The following is a 14,400-nucleotide window of genomic DNA, read 5'->3' on the forward strand; positions in this document are numbered from 1 at the left end:
GTGAATTAAGTTATTGGAACCTGTGAAATATCTTTCAATTTTGTTGGAAGAGTTCCACCATTATATCTCGCCTGAAACAACCAGTTTTGCCAAACATCAACTTAAACAACTGGCTCATTCTCCTATTTTTTTATTGTGATAGATTTATAAAAATTGCTTCTTCTTTCTTAAATCTGTTGCATATATCTCGAGCTATTCACGACTAAAATTCGATAGCCTAAACCCTTTTGCAGATGAGGTGGTGACATACTTCTCAGCGGCCGCTTGGCCTTGTAAATACACCTTGAAAGGTTCATTGTTTCGTGTTCTCTCTCGTTGGCAATTCCATCCCTCTATGAAATGTTCTCACATGGCAAGTAAATGAACCAGATCACTAATGACATCACCAACTCATGAAAAGTGGGTGGCAACATTTTGCATTTTTATATTTATTTTGAAATGTTTCCAGAGTTGCTGAATGGGGAAGATTTTTGCTCTAGTAATGCATCTGTCCCTTCTCCCTACCAAATGTTTTTCATAATGAATTAGCCATCTTTGATCTGATTGTGAGTGAATGGCCTCTTTGACAGGTGACGAAAACTTTCAAAGTCCATGTGCATGGCAGTGGAGCTGATGGGAATTCTGTCTGGTCACCATCAATTCCCACTGCAGATTCAATCCCAGTGTTGAATGTGATGGGAGCTTAATTAATAATAATGGCGCTGCTACGCTGTTTTTGTAGTTATGTATGTTACTGAAGGAGTCAACAAAGAGGGAACCTATAAAAGGAAAAAACTAGCATCTGCAGCTAAAAAGAGTTATCATAATGTTTCTAAATAAATTAATGTGTTCAAGAATATTGATTTTGATATGTTTTATGCTTGTAAATCATTCATTTGTTTTCAAGATACATTAGGGGATATTGGTACATTTTTGTAATAAGTGTTTATAGTTCTTTTTTTGTTTGATGTTGATGAAGTGTTTCTTTTCGTTGTTGATGGCTATTCCATTAAATGAAAAAAAGGTATCCTATTTTGTGTTTTTTGAACCCCACATTTGATAATTAATTACATGACATAACATCAGGGTTGTCCCCCTACCATCCTTCTAAGCTGTAAAATAAAAGCTGTCTCTCTAGTCTTAAAGTCCTTCAGTGAGATAAACCCACTGATCTTGGTCCTTGCCTTAGCCTTGCGGCTGTGATACTCTGAGCACAAATGTGCTGCCATCTAGCTCCGTACTATGTTTGGTAGCATAAACCACCTTGTCCTGTAACGCTTAAATAAAATCTCCTGAGGAAGAAGATGCCTTGATAGCTTGAGTGCTCTGATGTCAATCATTAACCAATGAGAAGCTTCGGTCAGGTCTTGCAAGAGGATCCTCGGAGGATTTTTCGTTGGAATCATCTCAAAACCTTAATCAGGATTCCTGCAAATTTTTTCTACAATGTGTATTTGGAAACCTGTTGAAATTCTTCAATTAAAAACCTTTGGGATTGCTGAAAGAAATTTTGAGATTTCACGGACCCCCATGGAATTTATTTCTGAATCAACTGTTGTTAAACCTCAACAAATCTTATTTAAAACCTCGCAATAACACTTACAAATCCTAACCAACAGCTTTTGTTTAGGCAATGCAGAAAACCTCTCTTGGAAACCTCAATGGAGATATTCAAGACCCTTCTTCAAATCCTTTTATGAATCTACTGTTACAAAACCTCCACAAATCTATTTGAAACCTCATCGTAGGGTTAGACTAGTCGTGATTGCATTGTTTGACAGAGATTTGATTGGGATTCTTGGATACTTCTCAATGGCTACTCAAACTTCTGCAAATCCTCTTCAAGTTCTGTGGGAATCATGTAGATAACCCCATTGTGTTGGAATTTCTTCTCCATGATGCGTCGGGCGGCAGCTCCCAGGGGCCGGCACAAGTCCCGGAATTTTAATAGGGTTGTTTCCTTCATCAAAGAAAACGAAAGGCATTGATTGCGATTCGTTACCCACCATTAGTGTATTCATAATATACAAATTATTTGGTTTTAGAAATACCGGTTTAGACAAATGGCAAGGGTCAATTTTATCCTCATTTGAAAAAGGCCAGATTGGCACCCATGCGATGCCACTCCACGTGACGTCACAGGGACCTAGTTTCTGTACGAGTAGATAGGAGTTATACATCGTCTGAGGTTACCAATGCATGCATGAGGCTCAGAGCTCAGGGAAACATTTCTTAATAATCACCTATTAAAACTGGCTAAGATCGGAACGTTTTCTTCGTTTGATAAGGTATTTATATCCTTATTTAAGCCAAGTGCTAGCATGGTACTCTCCTACCTGCTATCATCCTGCGTTGTATCAGCACTCAGAGCCTCACCCCAAGGTCACCTCTCTTGCGGCAGTGGGAACCAGTACGAAGTCACACAGAGTTTTCCCAGCATTCATACTTAGCTGTCGCGTTTTCGCGTGCTTTAAAATTTTCACTTTTCATTTAATCGCGAAAAATAGATATCGTAATTTAAAAATATAAAAGCGTGAAATATGTACTCCAGGAGTAATAATCTTTCGACTTAGGCAATAAAAAATAATAGGAAACCACCCTATTTCTTCAGTTTTTTTCAATTTTTTTTTTTTAACAGTTTCCTTCCAGAATGCGAACATATTGATTCAAAATCCCACGTGTTTTCTTTTTTATAAAAAAAGTTCCACCATAGGCCGCCAGGAGTGCAAATCCTGTGTATACATTAGTCATTGTCTTGCGAATGATCACGCTATTCCTTTTTTGCTAGTTCATGTCACTAGGCACGAGGACCTTGTGGACACATTGAATTTGGTTGGCATTATTTAAGCAAAAGCTCTGAATTGTGGAAAGATTTGAATTGTGTGTCTTTGTGAGGGTGTCAAGATTTGTGTGCTTGATTTTGTGAGTATCGCTTATTGACGTGAGAGACTGAGTGGAGCTCAATATATATAATAAGGCAAACCAAGCAAATGAACATGCTCAGAAGAAAGTTGTGGAAAAAATTGTAAAATTAGATTCTTGGGTTAAAAAAATAACAAGAAAGCTTCATAGAAAATGCAGATTCCATCAAAGAAATAGTGAATGTCGAAAGGAATGAATCTGTTTCGGCAAGAACGGATCAAGGTAACATATCTCCAAGGGGCAGCAGACATTGACTAGCATAGGGCAGCAAATGGGGTCAATACGCCCCTGGTTCCTGGTGTTGGCTTTCAAGGTGGGGTAAAGATTCGGCAGAGAGGTTTACAGGATATCCGTTGTGTTTGTAGAAAACAGTGGTGCCAGCATTGCACCTGGCTTCTTCCACCAGTCACTTAAGTGCAGAGCACAGATGTTGACCATCTTCTATACGCATACATATGTCAAAGGTTGGAGGCTTCTCATCGGTCCGTCTTCCCTGGCGTGTTCTTTTCTTCTTCCCAGGTTTGGTTTGGGCACTCTTATCAATGAGTGGGACAGCTGGCACCCGTCTTCCGTGTGGATGGGGTTCATGGATTTCACAATCACCATTGCTTCCCTAATGACGCATGCATAGTATCCCTTCTCCTTGCAAAAGTGATTGCCTGGTAGAAGAGATGTTAGGGGTTGCCAAGGAAGACATACCAATGAGGAGACTCCGCTGCCTCCGACAAGTGTGCATATGAGAGGGTACCTCCACACTGCACTTCCCAACAAACCGAGCTGCAGTATTATTAATACCTAATATCCTAAGCCGAAGCCAATTACACTGGATTACAAAAAAACAAAAATTTTCTGGCGCAAGAGGTTTATTAGCCGATCTTTATAGGTCTTTTCACGCTGATTTCAAATATGTAAATAGTTTTTCTCCATCACCCTCAGTTTTCATGTGATTCCCCGAAACGTCCCGAAAATCCCGAAAAATCTGGTTTCATGCTCCAATATACACTTAAAAGGACATAACTTCCACCCTAGTTATCGTAGAGAAATGAAACAAAAACCAGCGCACTTGTCATACTATACGCGTGAATTGAGACCTGCATTTCATTCCATTATGCATCTTCAGGGTTGGTATCCGGGGACCACAATATAAAAAAATGCAATTTTGGTAACCACGATTTTTGGCGCAAGAGGTTCATTTGCTGATCCTAATAGGGCTCTCCGCGCTGATTCAAATATGTAATTAGTTTCTCTCCATCACCCTCAGTTTTAGAAAAGCCTGCATATTTATAGAAATATGCAAGCATGTAAGAAAGTATCATCTTACCTTAAAATGTTGTGGAGATGGATTTCCTTCTGTATTTCACTTCTTTCACATCTCTCTTCAGTGTCCATCAGTAATCAGCCACCATTCTTGCATTCCACTGTCCCTGATACCTCTTCTTCATAACACTTATATCTTGGTGGAACCGCTCACCATGCTCGTCACTGACGGCACCAAGGTTGTCAGGAAAAAAGTCAAGATGCGAGTCCAAAAAATGAATTTTCAGAGACATGTTGCACCCCATGTCTTTGTACGATTGCAACATTTCTCACACAATGTATCGGAAGTTCTCTGCTTTATTATTCCCCATAGAACTCCGTATCACACTTTTCAGTGCCCCCCAAGCTGTTCTTTCCACTGGGTGTAACCCATCCTTGAACATTTTGTCACCCATCAAAATTCTTATCTGGGGTCCACGAAAATTCCCTCTTTGATTTTGGCGTCACTTACCCGAGGAAATAGTGTCTTCATATGGCGAAATGCATCTGAATTTCTGTCTATTCCATTAGTCTCATCAGATGCAATTATTCTTCCTCCTCTGCACATAAAGTTAGGGCTGGTCAAGAACTTTGTGAGGGCTATGCATAGGAGACTAATGGAGGATGCGCAATATTTTTCTGTCCAGGAATTGGTGATTGCCGCTGTGGCCATTCCTTTCTGAGGTAATGTTGTGTCTTGTCTCTGCTATCTCATTCACATAAGAAGCAGCAAAATTTGGTGTAGCCTCCCTGGAGACCAGTTAACAAGGCAACAACCTTGAAATCGCAACACACCATCCATTTGTAATTATCATATTGAATTGTGTCCAAAAGAAATTTCATGTCTTTGTAAGTTTCTTTCGTGTGAGTACCATAAGCTACAGACACAGAGGGAAATTTGTTCCCGTTGTGCAACAGCACAGCCTTCAAACTCGTTTTTGACGAGTCGATGAATAGTCTCCATTCACTCGTTTTATGTTCATGGCCAAGTTCATCCATCACATACTCAATGTTGTTGCAGTAAACCAGACCATTTGCTTCAGAATAGAAATTTTGGAACTCTCTTTGACGATTGCGATAGAAACACACCTTTGTGTCATGATGCAGTAAGTTCCAGCCACTCATTCTTGAACCTAACAGTTCGGACTGTTGTTTCGACAAGGACAAATCATGAATAAGATCGTTTAAATCACCCTGAGTTAGGAGATGAGGTTCACCGGAAGATGTACTTGCTGTAAACGTAGGATCATACAGCTGCACCTCTTCAACATGGGTGTCTTCCTCATATTCAAAGTGCACTGGTGGTTGTGGTGGATGAGCTGGCACGGGTAAGTCCTCACTGTGAGCAACTGGACTCATTGCAGACGGCAAATCTGGGTACTTCACTGTATGCTTGGATTTTGCAGTAATTCCACTTATTTTGGTTACACAGAAGTAACATTCTGATGAGTGGTTTTGTGGTTCGCGCCAAACTATGGGTACAGCAAAGTTCATGTGACGCTGCGATCCCTTTGCCCACTCTGCGAGATGTTTCGCTCATGTCGAACAGCATATATGTGGTGCCCAGTCCTTGTCTTGCTCCCCCACTTTACAACCGAAGTATAATTCATAGCAATGTTTCACCAAAGGGGTCAAAGAACGACATTGCGACTTGAATGTCAACTCCCCACAAATATAACAGAAGTTGTCGGCGTGGGTAATGCACTTCCTGGGCATCATCAATAAATCTTGAGTGGGCCTGAGGGAGTGTGGTCAACAATGACTGACAACCCTACCACAGTGGGAATGTGTGCGATTATAAAGCACGCGCTCCAATCCACTACCCACGACACAACCCTGCTTAATACAATACGAGCGATAAAATTGACAGTACTAAAAAAATAAATGTATATATCACTGGGCGTCCAGAAAGTTTGCTTTTTCAGGAACAAAATTGCATTTTTTGACATCGTGGTCCCCGGATACCAACCCTGGCGATGTATATTGGAACGAAATGTAGTCTCATTTCACGCGTATAGCATGACAAGTGCGCTGGTTTTTGTTTCATTGCTCTACGATAACTAGGGTGGAAGTTATGTCATTTTAAGTGTATCTTGGTGCATGAAACCAGATTTTTCGGGATTTTCGGGACGTTTCGGTGAATCACACGAAAACTGAGGGTGATGGAGAAAAACTATTTACATATTTGAAATCAGCGCAAAAAACCCTATAACGATCGGTTAATAAACCTCTTGCGCCAAAAATCGTGTTTACCAGTGTTATTGTCTACAAAGATGGACGCACTCAGTGCAGAGCCTCTCTTCTGAGCCTCTCTTCTGTGAGATATCCAAAAGCTTTTTCGTCTGTAAATAGAAACTTTCAGGTGCCTCTGGAAATTTAATTTTTGCCAGTAGTATGGTAGAACACCCGATGCTAGTACTGGGGATCTGGGATTGAATTCTAGTCTGGTCAAATCTGAATACCTCTGAGGAATTTTTACTCTTTTTTGTGCTCTTGCCCATGGTTCCTCTGAGGTAAGATTGTGTGTTGATATTTCTTTGCATATAGTTATGCTGCATTGATGGGCATGGCATTCATTTTAGAATTTAGGAAAAGAATTAAAAAATACAAAACAAGGATAGTATGAGACTGTTAGTTGCAGAACATTTGGTGGAAGAAATCGGATTTCCAACCATAAGTTCAACAGATTCAGGCTTCAATTGGTGGAAGTTAGACATATTTAAGTAAATGAAAGGTCGTAGCACTTTTCCACAAGAATTTTTAATGCGTACAATGCGTTTCGGCTCACTGAGCCATCATCTGGTACAAGTCTTGTACCAGATGATGGCTCAGTGAGCCGAAACGCGTTGTACGCATTAAAAATTCTTGTGGAAAAGTGCTACGACCTTTCATTTACTTAAATAGGATTTCCAACCAGTGATCTTGTACCTAGGAATGGAGAAAGACCAGATGCACGAGAGCAATTGGAGGCTCTGCAAAGTTTGAAATGTAGAGAATACACAGTTTGTCAATGGAATTTTTCTCCTCTTCTCTGCCCCCTTCCTCCCTGACCAACCCCCTCCTTGAATCTTAAACCTTAGATCTCAGGGGAGATGTGGATGAGACAAATTGCCCAAAGTGAAAGAAATTTTTTAATGATTGAAAGTAACTAAGTTCAATTTACAATATAAAGTAAGTGTTTTCAGTTATTCTGATGCCTGAGTATGAATGTCCATAGTTGTATTCTTTTCCACCTTTAAAAGCAACTGTCTTTCGGCTGATAAAAATTTCTCAAAATCTTATTGAGACAAAGAGCTATGGAGAGACCTGGAAGTTAGTATCTTGAATTTAGTGAGCACTTGCTCGCAAGGTACTTTGGTGCACGGTACAGCCAGCTCAGATCATTATACAGGTACAGGCCCTGCCAGGGCCAAATGGGATTCCCTCGCACCCCCCCCCCCCACACCCCTGGACAGTCTGCCAAAGCCCTAAGGGGGCCTGAGCCCCCTCAAAAATTCGTTATGGGTGTGAGGAAAAAATGTGTCAGGCTTGTCGATTTTCCCCAGAGTGTCCAGATATTGAGATTGATATTATCAGGGTTCTAATGTTGATCATATGACTCGTCTAAAATGCTAAAAAAAACTTAAAAATCACTACTTCTAAAACTTCCATGGGCAAGATCCCGGTTTGGGACCCCCAATATTTTTTGTGAGTCGGCATCCCTGTAGGTGAACCCTAATTTTGTCTTCCATGAATTTCCCACCAATCATTTTCTCTTTGGCTCCCAACACACGTGGTCACTGTCTTTCCGTTCTCATCCAAACCCTTCACAGTACATATGTGACTTTATTTACCTCATGCACACCTCAAGTTCCAAATGAACTTCCCCTACCGTGCCTTTGTCTCCCTAACGGCCACCCAAACTGTTAAACTTGTGGCTATAATGTTAAAATATAGGTTTCCGCGGCGATGGTTTGATCTCTGCATTTCTTCAGGGTTTTCTTCCACGTCAGCTTGTTAGTAGACAACACTGTGGACTGACAACAGTCCACAAACAAGCTGATGCGGAAGAAAACCCTGAAGAAATGCAGAGATCGTGGCTATAATTTACATACTATGTAATGTTTCATGCCTTGCTTGTACTTCCTAGAATGCTTCATATCTTGTGTTTGTATTTGATTATGAGGTTCTACATTGAAACCGTGGTTGGTTAAATAAATTAGTATGTGGAATTACCAAGTCCTTATTTTTCAGTCACTCTGACTAGAAAATTCCACAAAGTCATATATGCGATAGCTATGTACTGTATCAAATCTCTGGGCGGATTAAAAAAAATTATTATTGTTAAGTGCATTCACAATGTGAGGAAAGCTCAGTGCGGGCCTTACAAAAGAATGGAAAACATCGATGGATAAAAAAGAGTAGAATTGCTGTAATCAGCAGACTTGTGTTAAGTTTCACTCTTCCTCTGCTGTGCCAAGGTTTGATCTCTAAGACCATTGACTCAGTACATATTTGCACATTTTTCATCCTGACCACTCGGCTCCATAATCTATCAGTCTCATGCTTGGATACTAATGACTAAATAAAGGATTAGTGTGCAGAAAAACTAATCACATTATACTTTGCCTTTTGTCATTCTACATTTATTAGACCTATAGTTTAATTTTAGAAATGCATTTAGTAGTTTTCATTGTCAATGAAACAGAAAGTATGTTTTTGAGGGTGCTCCATCTGATGATATTTTTCAAGGCTTTTGCTTTTCCATGTTTTGCAGTTGGGGGGCCTGCTGTTGGATCGTGAGGTGCGAGCGCTCACTTCGTTCCTCACGAGCAAGACGACGGGCTCGGTGAGAGATAAGTTCTCGCGCCTCTCCCAGATGGCCACGCTGCTCAATTTGGAGAAGGTGTCTGAGGTGGCGGACTACTGGACGGGCGATGCACGGCCCCCTGGCGCAGGTGGCCCCTCCTCCCATCATCAGCCACCGTTGGCGTGGCAACTGAGTGCGGCTGAAGTGCGGAAAGTGCTAGCCCTCAGGTAAACTGCTCTGCAATTGCATTCCCCTTTCACTTGAAGGTGCTCTGCAATTGCATTCCCCTTTTGTTTTGAACGTATCAAATCAGCGGTGTTGTTGAATGCTCTGGATCAGTCCTTCAAAATTCAGGCACTCCCGAATTTACTAATTGCATATGTACAGTCGGAAGACTTGCTCATTGGTGTTGGATTGGTTGTAAGTTGGAAATGATAGATATAGTTACAACATCATCCTTAAGCCAAAAATCCAGCCCAAAACATTACTATACTGGCTGGTGTAAATTTACTTGGTGAAGTACATGTACTTTTAATGCACTATCTTTAAATCAAAATATTTCAATAATAAAATTATTAATAAATTTAAACAAAGTTACAAAAAACTATTATGTATCCACAAAGTTAAAAATGGGTATGATATGAATCAATGTTAATGCATTTATTTTGCAAACTCAGTCTCAGAAAAGAGTAAACCTATTAGCATCATAGCACAAAATCGGTTAGTCTGTGTTGTGTGAACAGTCTGCAGTTATTTTATTATTTTAGATTAATGACTTTCAATACCCCAAAACTCGTCACATCAAGTGCCTCAACAAAATTTTTCAAAACGTGTTTGAAAAAATAATCTAATGGTCATATCTGTACAGACAGGATGTCCTTGAATTACACTAACAGTGTGTTCCTGATTAAGCTCCAAAATCAGTTGGGTAATTGAAAGTTGTATTGTCTACCTCATGTTTCTCCCATCATAACAATAGCCAACAGTTTCTGTTCTAGTATGTAAGTGATCAGAAGGCTTGTTTTCATGTATCCATTATCACATGCTGTCTCATTGTAAAGCCATTCTGACTTGCAAGGGATAAAGGGTCACCACCAGATATCGTTCAAATTCTGCTGGATGATGGGAAATGGATTCCCACGACGTGTAGTTTTTGCTTCAGTCGCCAACGCTCAATACTTCACGAGAAATTAGCGATGGAAAGTAACAGGAAAATGCAAAAATTAATGCAACCCACAGTACAACAATAGCTCCCTTATACATACTATGTTGCTAGGATGAAGAGTATTAGCCTTCCACCGGCCGCAATGGATTTGATAGATACAGCGCGAGTGTTTTTTCTTTTTCATTTCTCCGTGCCACAAGGCGGCATACACCCTTGATGCTTATAGTAGCTGTTTGTCTTGACATGCTCTATTCAGCCTTATGCTTTTCCCGTACATGCCGATGGAGCAGTGGCGGATTATTTAGCATAGTTAAACAAAATAATGGCACAATAAAGCAAAATAAAAGCATTATTTGATAAATAAGATGGCAAAATAAAAAACATTGATCTCATAGAATTCACATGCTAAAATACATTAGATATAATAATATTTAATAGCCGAAAGAGCAGGTTAAATCGCACCTTGCTGGATCAGTCCGGGGCCATATGTCGTTGTGTAAAAGGGGTATATACATTGCAAATAAGACATCATTTTATTGTTCTTTTACACTAATAATGGTGCTTTAAACTTTAGGAGTGTATCACTGAGCCATGCTAAGAGTTAATGATGTTTATTCACACCCGTATGTGTCAGGCACCTTGCGCCTGAACTCAGCAATTCCAATATTGCACCTGATGAAAGGTTAACGGTGTATTGTTGTGCTTCGGGTTGCATAAATTTAGTCGTTTTCCTGTTACTTTCCATTGGTTATTTCTCAAAAAGTACTGCACGTTGGCGGCTAAAACAATAACTACACCACGTGGGTACCTATCCATTTCCTAGCTCAATTTGAATGAGACTTGGTGGTGACCCATGAGGAACTCCCTTTGTAGGACCTGAAAGTGATATTGCAATTGATCCATGCTAATTCAGACCCGGTTAATTTGAAATACCAAGGAATTTGACGTTTTGAGCACTTTCTAAGAAACGGTTTGAGAAATTTCGTGCTAAATATCATGGAGAAATTGTGATACCGCTTCACATCTAGTTCAAAATTGAATCTTACCCCGTGACTCCTGTTTTATGAGTACAGATATTCAAAATCATTCATGGGTGTATTCATGAGTATATTCTAATTCACTTTTGGGTGGAGGCACATTTTCATTGGTTGGCAGCAATGATTTCCAAGTAGTTTATATCTTGTGCCTGTTGATGCCAAGTAAATGTAGTAGTGGTACTGTATTTTCTCAAAACTTGTTATGTATTTCTTTTCCTTTTCATTGAAAAGTATTTTTAATTTGATCCTGTGTAATATAAAGTAAATTTTTATTAGTCCCTTCAAATTTGCAGTGATAATGTTGTACTGTGCATTATCCCCAGCCAGCACAAAGAACCAGTTTATTTCAATTTTACTTTAACTTTACATAGCTATCTTGTAAACTATTTACATTACATATCTAATATGTACACTTTGAAGATGCATCTCGTAAACATCATAGCCACATGCCTTCATCATTTATTAAACACCATAGAAACAGTTTACATGAGCCACGCGGATGCTGTTCACATTATCAGCCTTCCTGAAGTACGAAATAATTTTTTTGCTGTTATATAATTTTACGTTTAATTATATCAGTTCAAAATTTTTCATTATTCTTTTATAGATTTCACTGTGAATTTGAAACTAAGTCACATCGACTGTTAACTCCTGCTAGCTTCGTCACTTGTTATGTGACCAGATGAGAAAATGTGGTGAAACCTGGAGGGTTATGTGAATAGTTTTTTTTAATAAACATAGAATGCACAAATCCCTGATATTTCAAAAGATACGGGAGATTCAGTTTGAAGCAGCCGCAGTACTTTCACGCCTTCCACATTGAGTGAGCCGCACTGCAAGGACATCACAGCTTTTGGGGGTATCACAGGAAGTGATTAATAAGTGACAGTGACATCTGCAAACAAACGATGAGTGAAATAATTTATGTGCCAAACAACTATTGAATGTGCTGCATTTATGAAATTATCATTGCCTGAATAAAATTCCTGCTCAGAACTTACTATATTTTACTGGAACTTTTACAAGAAAAAATATGATGTTATTTCAATTCACTCATTCTTTTTCGAGAAATAACTTCTTCATAAAAAAATGACAGTTTCACACAAAACACTCCGCGGAAAATCGACAAGCCTGACACATTTTTTCCTCAGGCCCAATGGAGTCAGCACCACTGGCAATGCCATTATGCCAGTGCCTTATTGCACTGCGCATATCTCTTCTTTTGCTCCTAACCTTGCCTGGAAGATCCAACTAAGAACGAAGTAAACTTGATATGATTTCTGCATTGAGTAATCTGCTTACTGTAACTTTTTATTAAACATTACCTGTGCATGCTTACAGCTTCAGACTTACTAAATGCTTACCTGGTATTTACATAATAATTAAGTACCCATAATAGATTTCGTTTATGGAAGCATGTGCTCATCAATTGATTTTAATATGACGTAAACATGATTCAGTGTGCTGACTGGGTAATGTACTTGATGATCCAGTTTGCCTCCCTTGCCCATGGTTTGATTATTTCTAGATCAGATGTGGCAGTTGCCTTCACATTACTAATGGTCAAATTGTCTATTTCTAGGGTTGACTTTCGCAGTGAGGATATTAGACGGCTGAAACTGTGATCTTTCGACCCTGCCAAAGATTCCTGAAGCTATTCCTTTGTACATAGCTGGTGTTTGGTTATTATAATTGTTGGCCAAAAGTAAAAATAAGTAATCAAAGTGTTATTATGCGGATACTATAATTTTGCCATGATGTACCTCATTTTTATAAGCATTTATGTGTACCATTTGTGATAAACACTGTTGTTCATTCTATGTTGATTAAATCTTATCGTGTATTTTCATCTTCATTTAATCAGCCTTTTCAGCGATAATCAGCATTTTATTAAATCAGCCCAGCCAACGTTAACTTCTAGAGTGCTGTGCAGAAAGGGAATAGATAGATAGATAATTGGTTATAAAATACATGTACGTAATGAGTAAAAAAGGGAGCGCAGGTGAACAGTGCACTCTAAAGGTATTTGAGTAACTATCGTAAAGGAAGAGAATGAGGGGAAGGTCGTACAAAGACAGCAAGACAAAGGGAGATTGGTTGACACGTTGCGTACGGATGGCAAGAATTCTCGTCATTTTTTTCCCCGAACGTTTCGGACGGATGACGAAGATTCTAGTCATTTAGGTGCATCAATCTAAACAATTTTAAAGCGTACAATACGTATTCGTTAGTACATTTTCGGTTGTTGTTCGTTATTCATAATGAATTGATGCATCATAATGTTTGATTGGGTAAAGTTATATACTAAACATTAGCTTACCCCTGTACGCAATGTGTTAAGTGGCGCTATTGTCAATTACGTCCGTGTGCCATACATTTTTATATGCTATGCAATTATAAAATTTTCAATAATAAATGGTGAATTAACTTACTTAATGATAGATGATGATATTATGTGGAACAATGTGATTGATAACATTGTCATAGTTGGCCCATAAATTATATACTTTGTCAAAAATTGGGTTGTATAATAAAAATTTGTGCGCCTCATACACTTTTATCTGTGATTATGGGAAATGGTAAATTGTAATTAAATTCAGAGAAAATTTAAGTTGATAGGGAAATAGTGAAGCACATAGATGCTACAGTATCCTCTCGTTAATCCAAACAATGTTACTACAAAGTTTTCATTATTACTAAGTAAATCGCTAGCAAACTAAAAGGCTTATCCAATGTATGGTAAAAGAAACTTTATTCCAAAATTTTCATTATTACGATATTGAAGACATCAGTCCCGGTCCTGGCTGATACAAAATGAACTTTATGACTCCATTATAATCATTGTGCTATGTTTAAGTTCTCCTCGTGTAGTGTGCCAAAGAGCATCAATCATGGCTCTGTCTTTAATAGGAGAGACTTCAGTATGCACGCAGCATCATATAATAAGCTTCATTCGTGTGGAATCATGGTGACCCCCTCATTACCACTCGTAAATTGGATGTACAGTTGGTCCTCTTCTTACACACGTTCAACTTACAGAGGTACGAATATTCAAAAAATTCAAGCTTGCCTGAAATTTCAAATTTGGCGTCTTTCGAGTTGGCCAATGCAATGCAGAGGGACATAGAGGAATTCGCACTTTGGGCATTATCTGAACAAATTAAGTATCACTGAATCTGGTGTGAAGTCAGGAACTAGCCTTTTTCCCATTA

The 14,400-nt window shown here is 39.0% G+C and overlaps 1 protein-coding gene across 2 annotated transcripts in view; it reads left to right on the top strand.

Moving 5' to 3' along the window:
* The window catches only part of LOC124155392 (conserved oligomeric Golgi complex subunit 4), a 50,867-nt gene extending 37,836 nt beyond the window's left edge, over positions 1-13,031 (top strand). The window contains exons 12-13 of one of the 2 annotated variants that reach the window (XM_046529170.1): positions 8,954-9,213; positions 12,771-13,031. In XM_046529170.1, coding sequence (XP_046385126.1) covers positions 8,954-9,213; positions 12,771-12,813 — 303 coding nt within the window. In that variant the 3' untranslated portion in view covers positions 12,814-13,031. Of the gene's footprint in view, positions 1-8,953; positions 9,214-12,770 lie in introns of those variants that run through there. The other variant, XR_006864180.1, reaches the window with a different exon arrangement.
* Positions 13,032-14,400: the final 1,369 nt, after the last annotated feature.

The sequence above is a fragment of the Ischnura elegans genome, chromosome 3, assembly GCF_921293095.1.
Source record: "Ischnura elegans chromosome 3, ioIscEleg1.1, whole genome shotgun sequence".
In the NCBI taxonomy this organism is placed as follows: Eukaryota; Metazoa; Arthropoda; class Insecta; order Odonata; family Coenagrionidae; genus Ischnura; species Ischnura elegans.